Source organism: Macroventuria anomochaeta, assembly GCF_010093625.1.
Source record: "Macroventuria anomochaeta strain CBS 525.71 unplaced genomic scaffold BU25scaffold_13, whole genome shotgun sequence".
Classification (NCBI taxonomy): Eukaryota; Fungi; Ascomycota; class Dothideomycetes; order Pleosporales; family Didymellaceae; genus Macroventuria; species Macroventuria anomochaeta.
The window spans coordinates 248,779-265,061 of NW_022985374.1; the positions used below are offsets into that span (position 1 = coordinate 248,779).

The 16,283-nt window shown below is 52.1% G+C and overlaps 6 protein-coding genes across 6 annotated transcripts; 3 read left to right on the forward strand and 3 right to left on the reverse strand.

Annotated features, from left to right (window-relative positions):
- Positions 1 to 103: 103 nt before the first annotated feature.
- BU25DRAFT_339675 (glycoside hydrolase family 132 protein) lies at positions 104 to 5,764 on the forward strand (the record flags this gene model as incomplete). The annotated part of the gene is made up of 9 exons (XM_033702782.1): positions 104 to 145; positions 211 to 237; positions 350 to 534; positions 588 to 1,011; positions 1,061 to 2,659; positions 3,214 to 3,516; positions 3,936 to 4,207; positions 4,298 to 5,262; positions 5,310 to 5,764. The coding sequence occupies 9 exons, from the start codon at positions 104 to 106 to the stop codon at positions 5,762 to 5,764; spliced, it is 4,272 nt and encodes a 1,423-aa protein (XP_033562590.1).
- A 563-nt stretch (positions 5,765 to 6,327) lies between these two features.
- Positions 6,328 to 8,830, reverse strand: BU25DRAFT_409966 (uncharacterized protein). The gene is made up of 2 exons (XM_033706174.1): positions 8,471 to 8,830; positions 6,328 to 8,166 (listed from the first exon to the last, which is right to left on the reverse strand). The coding sequence occupies exons 1-2, from the start codon at positions 8,509 to 8,511 to the stop codon at positions 6,591 to 6,593; spliced, it is 1,617 nt and encodes a 538-aa protein (XP_033562591.1). The 5' UTR covers positions 8,512 to 8,830; the 3' UTR covers positions 6,328 to 6,590.
- Positions 8,831 to 9,921: 1,091 nt separating this feature from the next.
- On the forward strand, positions 9,922 to 10,962 carry BU25DRAFT_339251 (uncharacterized protein; the record flags this gene model as incomplete). Its single annotated transcript, XM_033702759.1, has 4 exons — positions 9,922 to 10,068; positions 10,257 to 10,505; positions 10,552 to 10,857; positions 10,909 to 10,962. 4 exons carry the CDS (start codon positions 9,922 to 9,924, stop codon positions 10,960 to 10,962), a joined length of 756 nt encoding a protein of 251 aa, XP_033562592.1.
- On the forward strand, positions 10,903 to 11,556 carry BU25DRAFT_35179 (uncharacterized protein). Its single transcript, XM_033703369.1, has one exon. It carries the CDS (start codon positions 11,060 to 11,062, stop codon positions 11,393 to 11,395), a length of 336 nt encoding a protein of 111 aa, XP_033562593.1. The 5' UTR covers positions 10,903 to 11,059; the 3' UTR covers positions 11,396 to 11,556.
- A 1,473-nt stretch (positions 11,557 to 13,029) lies between these two features.
- BU25DRAFT_35195 (uncharacterized protein) lies at positions 13,030 to 14,221 on the reverse strand. Its single transcript, XM_033703378.1, has 2 exons — positions 13,388 to 14,221; positions 13,030 to 13,336 (listed from the first exon to the last, which is right to left on the reverse strand). The coding sequence occupies exons 1-2, from the start codon at positions 14,036 to 14,038 to the stop codon at positions 13,130 to 13,132; spliced, it is 858 nt and encodes a 285-aa protein (XP_033562594.1). The 5' UTR covers positions 14,039 to 14,221; the 3' UTR covers positions 13,030 to 13,129.
- A 735-nt stretch (positions 14,222 to 14,956) lies between these two features.
- On the reverse strand, positions 14,957 to 15,701 carry BU25DRAFT_409970 (uncharacterized protein). The gene has a single exon (XM_033706175.1). The coding sequence runs from the start codon at positions 15,302 to 15,304 to the stop codon at positions 15,050 to 15,052; it is 255 nt and encodes an 84-aa protein (XP_033562595.1). The 5' UTR covers positions 15,305 to 15,701; the 3' UTR covers positions 14,957 to 15,049.
- Between the last annotated feature and the right edge of the window lie 582 nt (positions 15,702 to 16,283).

The following is a 16,283-nucleotide window of genomic DNA, read 5'->3' on the forward strand; positions in this document are numbered from 1 at the left end:
CCCAAGGCCCTCAAGCACCGCTCCTTAAGAGCGAACACTCCTTTCTGGTTCGATGCGCCGATCGCATATGCACTAGCACCCGCTCCACAACTGCTGCAGTAACATGGAGGTCGACATTGCGCCCCAATTCGGCGCTGAGTTGAAGGTACACGGTTGCCGAACCCCCCAGATTGCACCGCCGCAACATGGACTGACACGGATAATTCACAGGATGGCTTCAAGACGGTCAACGCTTGGGTATGTTCCCAAAACACCCTTCAACACCTCGTGATATATAGCACTACGCTCCGCTGGCGACATCCACCACTCCTGCCACTCACCCTACCTGTATGCTGATCACGAGGCCTAGGTCTCCGGAGGCATCGCATGGCTCGACGATATCCAGCAGTTTTACCGAGAACGAAGCGCTATAGAGAAGGAGTACTCTCAGAAGCTCAGTGCATTAGCAAAGAAGTACTATGAGAAAAAGGCCAGGAAAGTGAGCAGCTTGAGTGTCGGCGACACGCCAACAGTGACTCCAGGCTCACTGGAAAGGTGCGGTCTTGAAACTGCCAAAATGAGTGGTGTTTACTGATTACTGGCTCCAGTGCCTCTATGACCACGTGGGGAGCCCAGCTGAATACTCTCGAACAACGCGCGACCGAACACGAGCAATTCGCTACCGCCCTCATCTCACAGCTCGCCGACCCTTTGAAGACACTTGCGACTCGAACCGAAGAGCTACGCAAGCTCCATGGCGACTACGCAGCGAAGCTCGAGAGGGAACGCGACGGCCAGTACGCCGAACTACGCAAGACGAAGGGCAAATACGATAGTGTGTGCCAGGAGGTTGAGAACCGCCGTAAGAAGCTCGACGGTGCTTTCGATCATGGCAAGAACAAAGCACGAAATGCCTTTGAGCAGCACCAGGTCGAGATGCGCAATGTCAAGAACACCTACCTCATCACTATCAACGTCACGAACAAGCAGAAGGAAATGTACTACCACGAATACGTTCCTGAGCTTCTAGATGTAAGTTTTTTCTCTCTACCTTCGAGCTTGGCATTAACAGTAGAATCAGAGCATGCAAGATTTGTCAGAAACACGCGTCAACAAGCTCAATGCAATCTGGTCCTTGGCAGCCTCGATTGAGACGCAAACCCTCACACGCAGTACAGAATATTTGCAACACCTTTCCTCCGAGATCCCTCGCAACAACCCTCTGCTCGATTCCATGATGTTCGTCAGACACAACGCTGGTGGGTGGCAGGAACCTGGCGACTTCCAATTTGAACCGAGTCCGGTGTGGCTCGACGATGGAAACCTCGCTGTGGATGAGTCGGCAGTCACCTTCTTACGGAACGTCTTGTTGAAGACTAAAGGCTCGTTAGGAGACTACCGACGCGACCTTGATAAGAAGTTGAAGGAGGTGGAGAATGCAAAGGCAGTGCGGCGAAACATTCAAGAAGGGAAAGATAAGAGGGACGAAGTCGATGTAGTGCGCGCCATCTTCGCTATTCAAGAAGCTGCCCATGAGGTTGCGAAGCAGAAGGTCAGCGCTGAAGTCGAAGTCTCGACGATCACCTCGGTTGTTGGCGATGTCAGCATTGGTGCAAGAAACCACAACTTTAAGTCTCAGACTTTCAAGATACCCACCAATTGTGATCTGTGTGGTGATCGGATATGGGGGTTATCCGCAAAGGGGTTCGACTGCCGAGATTGCGGCTACACCTGTCATAGCAAGTGTGAGCTGAAGGTGCCGGCAGACTGTCCAGGGGAGCAGACGAAGGAAGAGAGGAGGAAGCTCAAGGAGGAGCGACAGAAAGCTTCACATACTGTGACATCGACAAACGGTGCCGCTACAGGATCGCAGTCAGATATGCCACGGTTAGGCAGGAGTGACACTGTAAACTCGATGAACACACTCAGCTCCGGTTATTCTGCAACAGCTCACAGGTCAATATCCGGAGGGATGTCACCAACTGTTGAGGAACCACCAGCAGAGAAGAAGGCACCAGCGGCTGGGGCTAGGAAACACCGAGTCGTTGCGCCACCGCCCGCAGCATACATCAAAGCCGATGATGATGCTCCACCGCCAGCGTCTAGTGCACCAGAGGTCAAGGGCAGGATGCTATACACCTACGAAGCAGGCGGCGAAGGCGAGTTGACAGTTGCCGATGGGCGGGACGTCACCATCCTGGAACATGATGGTAGGTCCTCTCTCAAACTGACTCCCATGTTTCAGTATCTTCTGGACATGTCGCTTACAGACTGTACAGACGGGTCTGGCTGGATGAAAGTCCGCGCCGGCGCCAAAGAAGGTCTTGTGCCTGCCTCGTATGTGGAGATTCTTGCTGCAGCAACACCACCCACCACTGCATCCACCTTCTCTTCAACACGGCCTGACTCGACGTATTCTGCGTCATCGGCCTCTACCACGAACCTTGCAGCTCAGTTGACTGGTGGCAAGAAGAAGGGCCCAGCTGTGGCACCCAAACGAGGCGCGAAGAAGCTGAAATACGTCGAAGCGCTGTATGAGTACAATGCGCAGAGCGACGTGGAGCACTCGATGGCTGAGGGTGAGCGATTTGTTCTTATCAACATGGATGCTGGAGAGGGGTGGGCAGACGTCGAGAAGGACGGCGTGGTACGGAGTGTTCCTGCAAACTACATCCAACAGGTATAGACCACCTGTCTGGCAGTCGTTCAAGAGTACGGCTGTAGTGCATATTGAGCGTTTAGATATCATCAAGTCATCACATCATGGTCAACATCACGCATAAAGATATCTGTACCTGCGAGCGCCAACAATCGTGGTACCTGCACTACGTCTTGACATGCTGTGTAAGGGTCTGTCTCGGCAGTGGTACATGTGGGTCCTGCTCTAGCGCAAGGATCTCACCTTTGACATTGACATCATCTCTTCCATCAATCATACAATCTACTTCATTTCATTCTGTCTTCTGATCGTCTGTCATCAAATGTCATGATAAGTCCAATCCACTATGATTATTGATCTTGAGCATCACCCTCCGCTTCAATGTGCTTGTACACCCTCCGGCGTAACTGCCACGAGATAAGCATGTTGGACAAAACGCTGCGTACCGTACCAGTGTGAGCCCTGCCCGAGCATTGAGGTCCTAAAAGCTAGTTGTGTCGACGTCGTCAGTCCAGAGTCGCTGCCGTAAGTTGGCAAATAAATGCAGCAGCCGCAATTTTGTATGCGCAGCAAAGCCTATTGACATTTTTCGAGGGCGACAATCTAATATAGCAGCTCTGGCCTTGCGCAAAGGAAATTCGCCATATCGGCCATCCGTGCCACATTCTCATCTCCACTACCCTCAAAGGATTAGCCAGGGATTGAGTGTTGCACAACAGCAGTTCGCATCACACGCACGCAGGGCGAGAGTGCCGGCAGCCATGCGCGCGCTTTATCGACGGTTGAAAACCTCTGGACGATCTTACGCCATGACACTAGAGATAGAGCCGCAAACCGCAAAGCAAGCCCAGCTGCGGCTCGCCGTGCCCGAATACGTGGTTGAAAATCAAATGTGCCTATGAACGACTCGCTGTGCAGCCTCATCGTACAAATTGGCGATACAGTTGGACTGGTGATTGTGGCCAGTGTTACGAGTTGGGGCTGGTCAATTTACCCCTTGTCCTTAGGCAGCTGTCCTCTAAATGTCTCTTCTGCCGCTGTTGCCCACGTTGCTTTGATTCAGTCCCTCCTTTCTCATCATCTATTGCTCAGTGTCTCACATTCCCGACATTCGTTGCCATATGCTATACGCTCGTTGCCGTGATCGATTCCCACATCTGGCCAAACAATCGATAGAGTCCTCGTGGGGCGGTGCTCAAAAGGGCCGATCCAGATCGGGGTATGTCACATTTCTCACCTTCACTGCGCCTTCCAGCATACACGCGCAGACCCTTGCCTTGGCACGCGCTTGATGTAGACAAATGCCGCCATCCTTGCCTTCTTCCACCTGCAAGTGGCTCACTCCTGCGACAGAACACTCTCAGCTGTGGCTCGTGCTCATATACACATTTCTTTCCGTAACCTCGTTGGAGATCCTCCAGTCCGCTCCTTCACATCAGTATATACCACACGCTCTTTCTGTATTCCAGGCTCGTGCTTCACCACAACGAATCCACAAAAACAACACCTTCAAGATACACCCGCGCAGATCACCACGCGAAGTCTCATACGCACTTGCACACTGAACAGGTAGCTGTCTCACTCTCTCTTGCCAGGTGAACAGTGACTGACCATAGCTGCAGTTGCTGGCGACGACACCCAATCAGAGCGAGTGTGAAGTAACGACGCCAACATGAGATATCAATACATCGCTATTTTCGCGGCTGCCACTGCAGTCACCGTAGCGAAGCCTCACCAGCGCATTCACCGTCATGCTCAAGCTCACGTCGCACGCATGGCTCGCCCAGACAGCGCTCTGTACGCGCCGGCGCCAGTTGAGACTGTCATCATCTACGAGCTGGATGGCCGCCTCATCTCCGAGGAAGAGGCTCGCCGGGGCATCACAAATGGCACACTTCGTTGGGGTGACGACGGCGTCCTGTCGAGTTCCGTCAAAGGTCCTGTTGCGCTGCCCACAACCCCGCCAGCTCCCTCAACTGAGGTCAAGGAGCCCGTCCAAATACAGCCAACTACCACACAGGCTCAACAGATCGAAACCCAACAACCTACCCTATCTACCAAAGGGACCTTCACTCCTGCACTGGCTTCCACTTCAGCGGCAGCTCCGCCGCAAGAGCCAGCCCCGGCCTCCGCACCAGACGCATCGCCAGATGACCCTAACGACCTTGTCGACAAAGACGGTAACTGTGCCTCGTGTGATAAGCCCTTCCCCAACGGCGTGATCCCATGTAACCAGTTCCCTTACGGTTACGGTGCCATGCCTCTCAACAACGAGGGACTTGGAGGTTGGTCTGGCATCCAGGACCCCGGGTACCGCGGCGGTGATGGCTTTGACAATATCAGAACTGTAGTCAAGGGCTCATGCTCTGATGGCTCTTGCTGCACAGAAGGCACCTACTGCTCGTATGGGTGCCCGAACCCTTACCTGAAGTTGTCTTTCCCCAAGAAGCAAGGGAAGACCGGCCAGACTGTTGGCGGACTTTACTGTAACGATCAGGGCATGCTGGAGATCGCAGATGGCTCCATTGGCAAGACACTCTGTGGAAAAGGGTCTACCAAGATGACCGTCAAGGTGCAAAACAAGCTCAAGAAATCGGTCTCCATCTGCCGCACTGACTACCCTGGTAAGCTCAGTACTACTATAGCATCTCAAAATGACTGATCTCTTCAGGCACTGAGTCTATGACCTTCCCTCTTACCGTGGGACCTGGCGAAACCGGCTACCTGGCCAACCCAGACCAGAGCAAGTACTTCTTCTGGGAGGGCAAGCCCACCTCCGCTCACTATTACGTCAACAAGCAAAATGTGCCTGAGAGTGAGGCTTGCACCTGGGGTCAGGATGGCAAGGGCGTGGGCAACTGGTCGCCTACAATCTTCGGCACCTCCTTTGATGACATTGCTTCCAACGTCGGCTATTCCAGCTTGAAGCAGAACGAGCTCAACTGGAACGAGAAACTCGATTACTCCATCACTTTTACTGGTGACGGTGTCACCAATGCCTGTAAGTACAAGGCACCCACTGGCAAGTACGGTCAGGGCGAGAAGTGGTTCGACAGCATCCAGGATGGCTGCACTGCTGGCATCAAGGAGGGCAGCACCCTCACTCTTGTCCTTACTGACGACTAGTCGTCGTGAGATCTCGCTCGGCATATGGCTCAGCCAACCCTTCTCCTTTCCATGTCTCCTAGATTTCGGATCACGCGATCTTCTGTACTTTCTCACATTTTGGTTCATACTTCACCGCGCCGAAGTCTCTTCGGCGAATCTTCGCAATCTTTTGGAGGATATTTCGAACCTTGTCCAGATGCACGACTTCATTTCAGCTGTACTATACTTTCTCTTTTGCTTTTACTTTCACAGTCACGCGCCGGCACTCAACTCGTCGTTGTTACCTACCACAGACGACTAGTCTCAAGATGGGCATAGGTATACACTGGTGGGTGTTGCTACCCTGGCTCATGATCTTCTACAAGAACGAGAACGATCAACGCTCATGGCCTGTTTGGAAGATTTACTACCTTTCGGATTACTGGGTCAGAGGGTTCCAGGCGCAGCCGCTGATGATGGCGAAGGCGTTACAGGTGGTTTATGGGACTTTACTGCTATGTGCCTTTAAGGTCATTCAGCTCAATGAAAAAATCAACACAGATTCTTCCTTACGGCAATTTGAGGGTGCTCGACGACATGATGTTAACTCATAATTGTTCAGGCTAAAGTGCCAGACCTATCGACAACTTATGGGTATGGGTGCGAAGCTACATTCTATCCGTCCCCATATGCAATACGTGTCCCTAATGCGAATGCTTTCTTCATAGACTGGTTTGAGGTCGTGCGCGTTACCTCACGCTTTTCCTGCCGAAACATGTACAACGAAAAGAGTAGAGATTCAACCACCTCTCCCATCGATACCACTATCTCAACTGCCGTCACCCACACGAGCCCTTCAATGCTGTCAGCTCGCAGGATTAAAGTTCAAAAACGAGCTCGGGTCTCCCAAGGTCAAACTCAACCCTGCATCCGCAGTGAAACTCGGAAAAGCCCCATGCTCACTCATACTCGTCGCTTCAAGCGCAATCCCATTATGCCCACCATGCGTCAAGCAACCCACGCACTCACATCCGTCTCCGCACTGACACGTTCCAGTTGCATCGTTGCAGCCTGGAAGCACCATTTCGTTCCAGAAGAAACTCGATGGTGAGAGCGTCTGTGTTTCCTCCTCGTTGCTGCCGCTCGGGCTGTCGGCGATGGGTGTGGTTGCTGTTGGGATCGTGGGTGGGGGCGCCATTTCGAGTTTCAGCTGCGACTCGGTGGGGGTCGCTGTTACGCTGTCGAGGAATTGCGGCTGCTCGATGGAAGGAGTGGAGACGGAGGGTTGGCGCCAGGGGCTGGAGAGGTTGAGAGGTGTACCGGTCATGACGGTTGCGTCTAAGCTGGCTTGGAAGGGCATGTGTGCTGGGTTTGGCGATGCGTAGGATTGGGGTAGCGATGTGAAGCTCATATCGGGACTGGCCTCTGCTCTAAAGCCGGGGTGGTGAGCGTACGTGGGCATGTCGTAAAGTGGTGCTTGTTCGCCTCCGAAGGCACCAGTATATTGGAATTGCGCCATTAGTCGGACGTACTCCATCATGGTAGCGTTGTTGGGGTGGGCTGCGCATCCGAAACAGCTACATCCTTCTCCGCAGTGACAGCTGTGCTCGGGATTATGCTGCGGTGTTTGGTGGCCGTTAATATGGTGTGGTAACGACTCATGCATCGCACCGTTCATGGGCATCGTCATTGACTGTTGGTAGGCTGCTGCGGCGTGATTGTATATTGGCGCACCGAAGCCAAATGGAGGTGGAGCTGGCGAACATTGTGCTTGGAAGTTCTGGTACTGAGGCTTCCTGAGTTGATGCTGGATCTGGAATTGAAATTGCTGACCGATGTTGTGCACAGCATTGTGGACATTGAAAACATCGTTCGACTGTGCCTTACCAGAACAACATGATTTGACGGGGGCAGCAGTTGGCGCTGGCGTTGGTGTCGATTGAGGTTGCTGTTTCACTTTACTACTGCAGCAACCTCCTCCTTGAGCGACTAGTGGTGGCGCACCCTTGGGTTTACAACAGCCTGATACCTCTTCTTTCTGCGTCGGAAGCATGCGAGGAGTTGAGCTTGCACTTGACGGAGGTGAGGCTTCATTGCTGGCGCTTCTCTCGGTTGGTGTGTTGTAGGATGAGGTGTCGGTTTCAGTATCTTGGCTAGCTTTGATGGCTTTCTCTAACGAGGTAGGATGTATCGCAGTCGACTTCCGTTTGGGTTTCGAGATTCGGCTGCTGCCAGCAACTGCCACGGATTGTGCCCGTTCTGACGGACAAGCACATTCTGAGGTCTTGGGGATGGTGTAGTTGATAACAATCCGCTCACAGCTGCATGAGCCGGTAGGATGGGGACAACTACTTAGTGGTCGACCAGGCTTGCGAACCTCGACAAGGACTCGGTCCCGGTGATCACATTTCGAGGAGCGATGTCCTCGGATGCAAGGGCCACTGACATGACGTTAGCATAGTACAGTGGATTTATCTGTCAACGTCTAGTAAATAAAAGCTACGACCGTCGCCCCAATCAAGGAGCCATGTTCTGGCTGCCTGTCAAGATGGCATTGCTGGAGAGGCAAGGATATAAAACAGCTACCGGCCTCGAGCGAAACCTGAGCGATGGAAAGGATCTCTCGGTTGCATGAGGTCCACGCTGTTGACGAGATACTGACTTTTGAAAGAAGACGTGGTTGGCGACGCAGATAACGACGAGTGAGAAACGTCGCACACAAAGTTGAGAGTAAGATGAACTTACCAAGCGACCTTCTTGCGTTCTCCGTTGATGTCGGCCCACATGATGCGGGGTTAAGACAAGTTTGTCGAAACTTGCTCAATCTACGACAAGTGAACCCGGCGGTGAGCCGAGTGAAATGAAATGAGCGATTGGTGATTCCAACGATCGTGTATTCAACTTCGATGCGCACAGCGCACATGGAGAGTATGTTGCAGAGGGGTACAGTGGCGTGTCGCTTGGACGTTGGTGACAGGCTGTGGGCCAGACACCGATCCTGGTCGCACGGCAAAGAGATCGACTGGGCTCGACTATGCCTTCCTGTGTGTGCCCTGCAGATACTATTTGTTCGGGAGAAAAGAAGTGCTCGAGACTGGATATGGCCTGTGCGACTTGTAGGGGTCCAATACCCGCGTGGCTGGTGATGTCTTGCAACCGGAGGCTTGCCGACGGGTTCCCGCGGTTTTGGTGTTGGACAGTTGCAGATTGATGGGCGGTGTTGTAGCGAAGAAAATAAACTGAATACGACCAGCAAGGAAAGATTGTTCTCTCTTTCGTGATGGCGCCAGAGAAAACGAGCCGGAAGCGACCCGTCGCCCACAGAAGATCAGCCGGTGTGGATGTCGTTCACTGTGGTTTGCGCCTTGAAACCTGCGGCAACGGGGTGAGCGGCAATCGATTTTCGAGACACTCGAGGTTCTTAGCCTCTCGTTCACGCCTGTTGACTCAGGGTTGCAGCGTTAATGCACGGTTCTCGTTGGTTGGACTGTCCAAATGTGTCGTGAGATGCTGGAAGTCGTGAAGATGGCGCTAAATGAGCAAGTTTCCTCTCTTTCGGGTTAGTGGGCTAAGACCGGACGCTGGATGCTTCAGGCAAGATAGCCTTAAAGGAACGGGGCAAGAGGACTGAATGAGCGACGGAAGAGAATCGGAATATAAAGTGTTTGCGAGTTTGAGGAAAGTTGAAGGGAGAAGTGCTCAACCAGGAAGTCGTGCCTCAACTCCTTTGTGGAAGGAGTCACTGCGACGGCGTCCATGGATTTCCAGTTAGCTATGAGATGCTACCGCCCGGAAAACCATCAGGCCCAACCGGCAGGTGTCGAATGTGCTTGTGGATTTCGCTCGATGTCTGACATCGGCGTTCCATCGAAGATAGCTTTCTGAAGGCTATTTGCTTAGGCGAAACATTTAAAGCTACAGTTCATACATCTGCGCGCCAGCACTCTGAAGATGGCGAGCCTTACAATTCGAGAAGCTACACGTCCTTCCCCCGCATCGATGCGCACCGGAAACATCAAGAGTGTTTGCGGAGTCTCACCTTCAATTCGGTGGATCGCTCTTTATTTGCACGTGATAGTGGCTAGTGAGGGGGGTTTCTCTTGGCATGTGGCTCAACCAGTGCCTGGTTGAATTTTAGCGCCTCGCTCATTCCTTTGGGCAAGACGACCGCCTCGTCACAACTTGCCTTTAGCACGATGGCTTCAGATGACGAGGGAGGCTTGGACCTCTTTCAGGAGCCTGCTGATTACTTCGAACCAGAAAAGGAGGCAACCTTTGCTACCCACCAGCTGCTATCTGGAAAGAAATTCACTGTGCGATTGGTGGGCCATAATCCGTTGTGGGTAAGGCTTCAACATTCCGTGGTTTTGAGCATGAGCAAGAGCCTTCACTTCGTCATTTTCTTTTCCCGCAGTTACATTCTAGAAGGGTTCCGTATTTGGTATCGTTCGGGATATTGAAACGACGGCCAAACTTCTCTGTTTCTTGATATTGTCAACGGCTATCGCGGCAGAATCACTGACGTAGATAGGGTCATTTCCTGTGGAACGCTGGGCGAACGATATCAGCTTACCTGGAGGAGCATGCAGATGACCTTGTAAAAGGAAAGACTGTGCTTGAACTTGGCGCAGGGGCTGGACTTCCCAGTCTTGTCTGTGCCCTCAATGGAGCCTCACAGGTGGTTGTGACGGACTACCCTGATGCTGAACTGATTGAGAACCTTCGTTACAACATCGATCATTGTGATCTATTGCCTATGCCAAGGAAGATTGCTGCAGAGGTCAGCAGACCTTCACCCTGTCCTGCATCGTCGCTGACCCTCCTAGGGTTATCTGTGGGGTGCATCGACCGAAACTGTAACAAGTCACCAGGGCGATGACGGAGGCTTTGATGTGCTCGTTCTTGCAGATCTCCTGTTCAATCACTCCGAGCACGCAAAACTCATCAGAACGGTAGAGCTGACCTTGAAGAGAGCACCAAGTTCCAAGGCCTACGTGTTCTTTACACCATACCGACCCTGGCTCCTCGAAAAGGACCTTGCTTTCTTTGACTTAGCCCGTGAGGCCGGCTTTGTTGTCACCAAGACTTTAGAGAAAGTCATGGACAAGGTGATGTTCGAAGAAGACCCGGGAGTCAGTATTGCCTCGAGATAACATGACATTCACGTGCTGATCTCTTTATAGGACGAGCTTCTTCGTCGTACAGTGTATGGTTATGAGCTCACATGGGCGAGCTGAGCCATAGACCGGGAGGACTAGCACTGGTGAAAGAGCTTGGACAGACAAAGGTCCACACTAGGTTGTCTTTCGAGCCCAGATCGTCCGTCAGAGACCCATGTGTCTTGCTCGTGGCATTGCGTTTGCAGAGGGATTGCACAAGTTCGTGGCAAGAACCTCGAACATCAACCACGCAAAGGCTTGTCAAACCGTAGCCGAACATTTGCTCTTCGGCTTCCCAGCTAAAATCGAAAAGTCGGTGAAAAGAGGCCCTGAAGAGTCGTTAGCCAATTACAGCACGCAATGTCGCAAAACTACACTACGAAGCCACAAAAAGTGCCTGTACTTTGCCTCCGTCGAGTCCGAGGAAACGGTACGTCCACCGATCATGGCGACGACTATAGAGAATACACATTGTGGACTTTACAACACTCACCAGCATGACTACTCCTGATTTCCTCTCCGACACAGACTGTGAGAGTCTCCTCGACTTTCTCTTCTCCCCGGCAGTTCCTTCCCTCACTTCTGGACGATGTTGAAATCATGACCAGCCTAGCAAAGAACATTGTATACTACCCCGCCCACAACTTCATCTCTGACACAGAGCTAGAGTATCTCCTCATGCAGGTCCTAGTTTACAAGGGCGCAGAGCGTACAATTCCTTATAACCTAGACCATAGGGTAATCGAGCTTTACCACTTCACGCAATGGAAAGTTGAGCAGTACCACAATATCATTGTGGCCCGGCATAAACTATCAGAGGAACAGAATCACCGATGAATGCTGAAGCAAAAGAAGGACCACCGGGAGGAGAACTGGCGACGCAAGCGTGCGGCTGCTCGTCTGACACTGTCCAAGGAATAGCACGCTCAGCCAGGAGTCCTCGTTGCCCTATGACTGCTCAACGAACGCAGACATTTTTACGGACGTGAACGAGACGTAAACTTTGTTGGATCCGTTGAGCATTGGCTGGGCTCAGTTACGACCCTCATCTTATGAGAGCATAGGTCTCTACGTGCAACGACCAATAGTCATTCTACCTATGGTATCTTCGACAAGCGTGCTCCGCAACCCACTGAGCGCCTTGTCACAACATCTACCTACAAGGATAAGTCATTTTCGATGAACTGGGTGTCTTTTGAGCCACTCTACCCTTATACGAAAGAAGACCTTGTTGATATTAAGGTCAAGCTGCCAAATCCTGTTTGAACTTTCGTCCGCAGAGCCTGCTTGTTGGTGATCTGAACTCAACTAAGAGAACTTGCTCAATGCTTTCAAGGACAATCGAAATCCTAGCTGATAAACCTCGATAATTGTCTTACATGCGCAACGACTGTAGTTAATCTGAACGAGCAGCACTATCTGGCGGACCCTCCCTCCCTCAAGTAGCAGGAAAAGCTGAGGTTAAGCTTACCTGTATCGGGGGTACTCAGTGCCAGCCTGCAGACTATTTGCAATCTATCAGGCTCTGTGAGGACTACAATGCCTTCTGTATGTTGTAGATGGGTTTCTTTGGTTGGGTCCGCGGAGTAGGTAAGATGCTCCTCCAGATAGTGCTGCCCATCTAACTTTACTCATCATCTCAATAGAGCTCCTCGTACACTTTATCGTCAAATTACTGACAGTGAGGTTGATCAAAATGCCTTCGCGCTAGGCGTAGTGGAAGGGAAACAACGACTTGCAGGGTATATGGATCGGGAGTTTGCCATCCGTGTTTCACCATGATCTTTGGAATAAGCTTTGTGAGACGTGCGCTGTTCCCACATGATCTTCACAAGGAACGATCTGAGGAACATCAAGTGGAGCTGCCGAAAGTCTAATCGCACTTTCGAGTCGGAGTCGTAGACTGTAGCATTTCTGTTTGGTGAAGCAAAAGCAGCTCGGGGAATGCATCGAGGAGATCCAGTCAAGGTAGAAACATCACAATGCAAGGCAAAAGACAACTTTTGAACAGATCCAGACTCGCTATATTTACACTACCACAATAATTACGTACCATGCGGTCCCCATTCCTCCCATACTAACTGCAACGACAACAAACACTAAAAGAGGGTATGAGTGAGTTACAGTAAGAAACAGGCATCAACACCTCTAGTAGGTAGCTTAGCCCTCTATCAGCTCATATTCTAGATTGCCCAGCAACCGCCATACTTTCTCCCAACCAGTGCACTCCAGATGAGTGAATGGCTTACTCAGGCTTACCGAGGATACCGCGGGCCATGTGACGCTTGCGCAGGTTGTACTCGACGGCGCGCTTCTTGGCTGCGGTGGACTGTGTGAAGGCAGCGGAGCCACCGAAGGGGCCTGCGAGAGCGGCGTTCTGCATGCGGACGATGCAGACGTTCTGGGCGCCACCGGCGGTACCCTGGCAAGTCATACCCTGGGGCATTTGAACCTGTGAGTGTTGTTAGCTGTGTTGTGAAGATGATGGTGGATATGAGCGTACCTTGACGGGGAAGTCCATGACAGAGGCGGCAGAGAGACCACCAATACCGATACCGGGAACATCCTGGGTGACAGTGGCGTCCTGGAAAGCAGCAGGGTCGGTACCACCGGAGGTAGCATCGATCTGAGCAGTCAGGGGACCGGCACCGTCCTGGTTGACCTGGTGGAAGGTCATGGTGATGGTGCCGTCATCGGAGGTGGTAGGGAGGCCCTGGGAAGCACCCTGGCCAGCAGCAGCGGCAACACCTTGCTCAGTGGTACCCTTGGCGGTCTTAGTACCGGCAGCGGCAGCACCACCAGCACCACCAGCTCCACCAGTGAGGGCATCGAGGAGACCACGCTTGTTGGCGGCGGCAGCGCCACCGGCAGCACCGGTACCCATGAAGGTAGCGATGGCAGCAGCAGCATCGACGGGACCGCCACCCTGGGTGCGGCCGAGAGCAGAGGCCTTGCCGCCCATCTCCTTAGCGCGGATGATGGAGGTATCGGCCTCAGAGCCGGAGAGCGGGTTGCCGGAGTCACGGGGAGTACCGTCGATGGCAGAGAGACCGGGCATGTTGACACCGTTGGCGCCCTGGACCTGGGTGATGACACCGTGGGCGGAGACGGAGCTGGCAAGAGCAGCGGCGGCGAAGGCGATGGAGTAACGCATTTTGATTGATTGGTTGGAAGACTTAAAAGGTATTAAAAGTTGTTGATAAGGAAGGTCTGAAGATTGCTGTTGAGCGTGATGAAGTTTGAGCTGATTAAACAAGCGGCCGGCGCAAGAAAGCAATTAGTAAGAAGGAATGGGAAAGCTAGTCTGGAAATGTTGTGGATGTTGATGATTACTCTGGAGGGTGAGCATATCGTCTTATATACTGCGTGCGGTGCCGTTGCGGCCACCCAAAGCTTAGCCATCCACAAGCATTCGCCATTGCAAGTTACCGTAGGCTAGGCTGCATGGCACTGAATCAGGTTTCCAAACGTGAGGATAGCGACTGTGATACCTTGTGCACAGACCTGGAGGTGAGAGCTGAGACGATGCTGGTCGAACGATCTCCCCGATAGACCCACTATGATCATTTGCGCCAGGATGTGCACTACGGGTAGATCTTCTCCAGACTCTCAAGTGAGTCTGCTCCACGGAAGTGCACGAAGACATGTCGGCGGAAGATTGTCGCATTGTCGGAGAGCGCATTGACGTTTGGCAACTGGGGACTCGAAATGTATCAAAAGCCAAGCCTCGTTCTATACTTGGCGATCGAAACACAGGATCTAAGCATTGTTCTGTTCGAAGAGGTTTCCAAGGAGTGCAATGCGTGCAGTACGACTGCCCACGGGCAGCGGTCAATGTGGGCCTTGAACGATGACAGCATAGTTGTCAGGTGTGCCTCAAAGTCAAGGCATACACAGGAATAACAACATCCGAGAAATGATTTTTTGGCCAGCTCATGGTGAGCGTTTCAGTAACGGGGCGTGAAACTGTTCGGTTTGAAATCGGTTGTGGTCTAGTGCGGTGCAGCCTCACCGGTCTTCTGACAACCTCCCGACTGTTTCAGGAGCTTCTGAGCACCCTCAGCAAAGGTCGCAATTCTTTTTGACAGTCCATCTCTTACGGTTTTGCAGCACTGTGATCTACAATCAGATTCATGATTGACCTTCAGATCAGGATGCGACTGCTTCACGGCCAGTTGATCGTTCTAGACCAAAGCCGCCAACCTCCTCGCATCTCCTTCAGCAACGCGAATGCGAGGTCTGAGTCAGTGTCGGCCTGGCAACGTGCCGCATATCGCATGTCGCGCTTCATCCTCTCGTTGTTGCTGTGTTGCAGAAAGGTCGGTAGGTTATGGTGATGTGTCATTGTGGCGACGATGTTGATGAGCTCCTGAAGCCTCGAGGGAGCTACGACGCCAAGGGGCGCTACCGAAAGCGCCATCTTTACAGTCCCTCACGACTCTTGTTCAGACCTACTCTACACCACTCGACTGTGGTCGATTTCGTTCAATCAGTACATCTCGTTTCATCTGGTGGGAAGGAGCGATCCATGGAAAGACGATCTACAAGAGCGCAAGTTACGTAGATTCTTCGTAGGCAGCACTGTCTGATGGACCTGCTTCTTATTGGCATATGCCCTGATCATCGATCATGATCACTATCTTCATAACATTCTACTTCCGCTCCATTCTAAGGGCCCCCTTTGTGCTAGTCTTAATCTGCAGCCTTCTCAGCCTTGATGTCGAATACTACACCTTCGTTGCGTTTCTCCAAATCAGCGCTCCACTGCCTGATGAAATTTGTCTTTGAGTCGCTGAAATACAGAATGTCGACATCTACTTTCTGCAGGCCTGAAAATCTTGAAGTGAAAGCCATCTCGTCCGCCATTACTATTGGTGCAGATGATCTTAAAATATAAAATCTTGATTGCAGTTCATTGTGTCATGGTCGTTATGGCGATGAGAGAGGTGTACTCTTCACCATTATCGAAAACGAAATTATAAAGTGTGAACATGAGCAGACGTTTTTCAGCGTGAAGCTCTTTGCATGTGCGAGTCCAAGGTAGACGTGTTCGCTGGGAAACACAGGCCAAGTACTAGACGGTCCATCGTGTTCAGAACCTACGGCCAGCTTGCAGATCTCATTTCTGATCTTGGTGGGAAGGTGGAGCAGTGGTGATTTGAGCTGGTTGCGGCGAGTGCTATCGTAGGTCAGTAGCTGGCTATCTGCGCAACGAAAGTGAGCGTACATGTCCATCTTGGCTTGCACATTCGGAGGAGTGTTGGCTGCCATACTTGTCGCTTCAGGTGTGTCGTATTCGGGGTCATGGTGAATTCTTGTCGCTACACATGCCATATGGAAAATTGGGAACAGCCGAAGAAGAAGGAGGGGAGGAGAAGGTGTGGTGATCTGTGACAAAC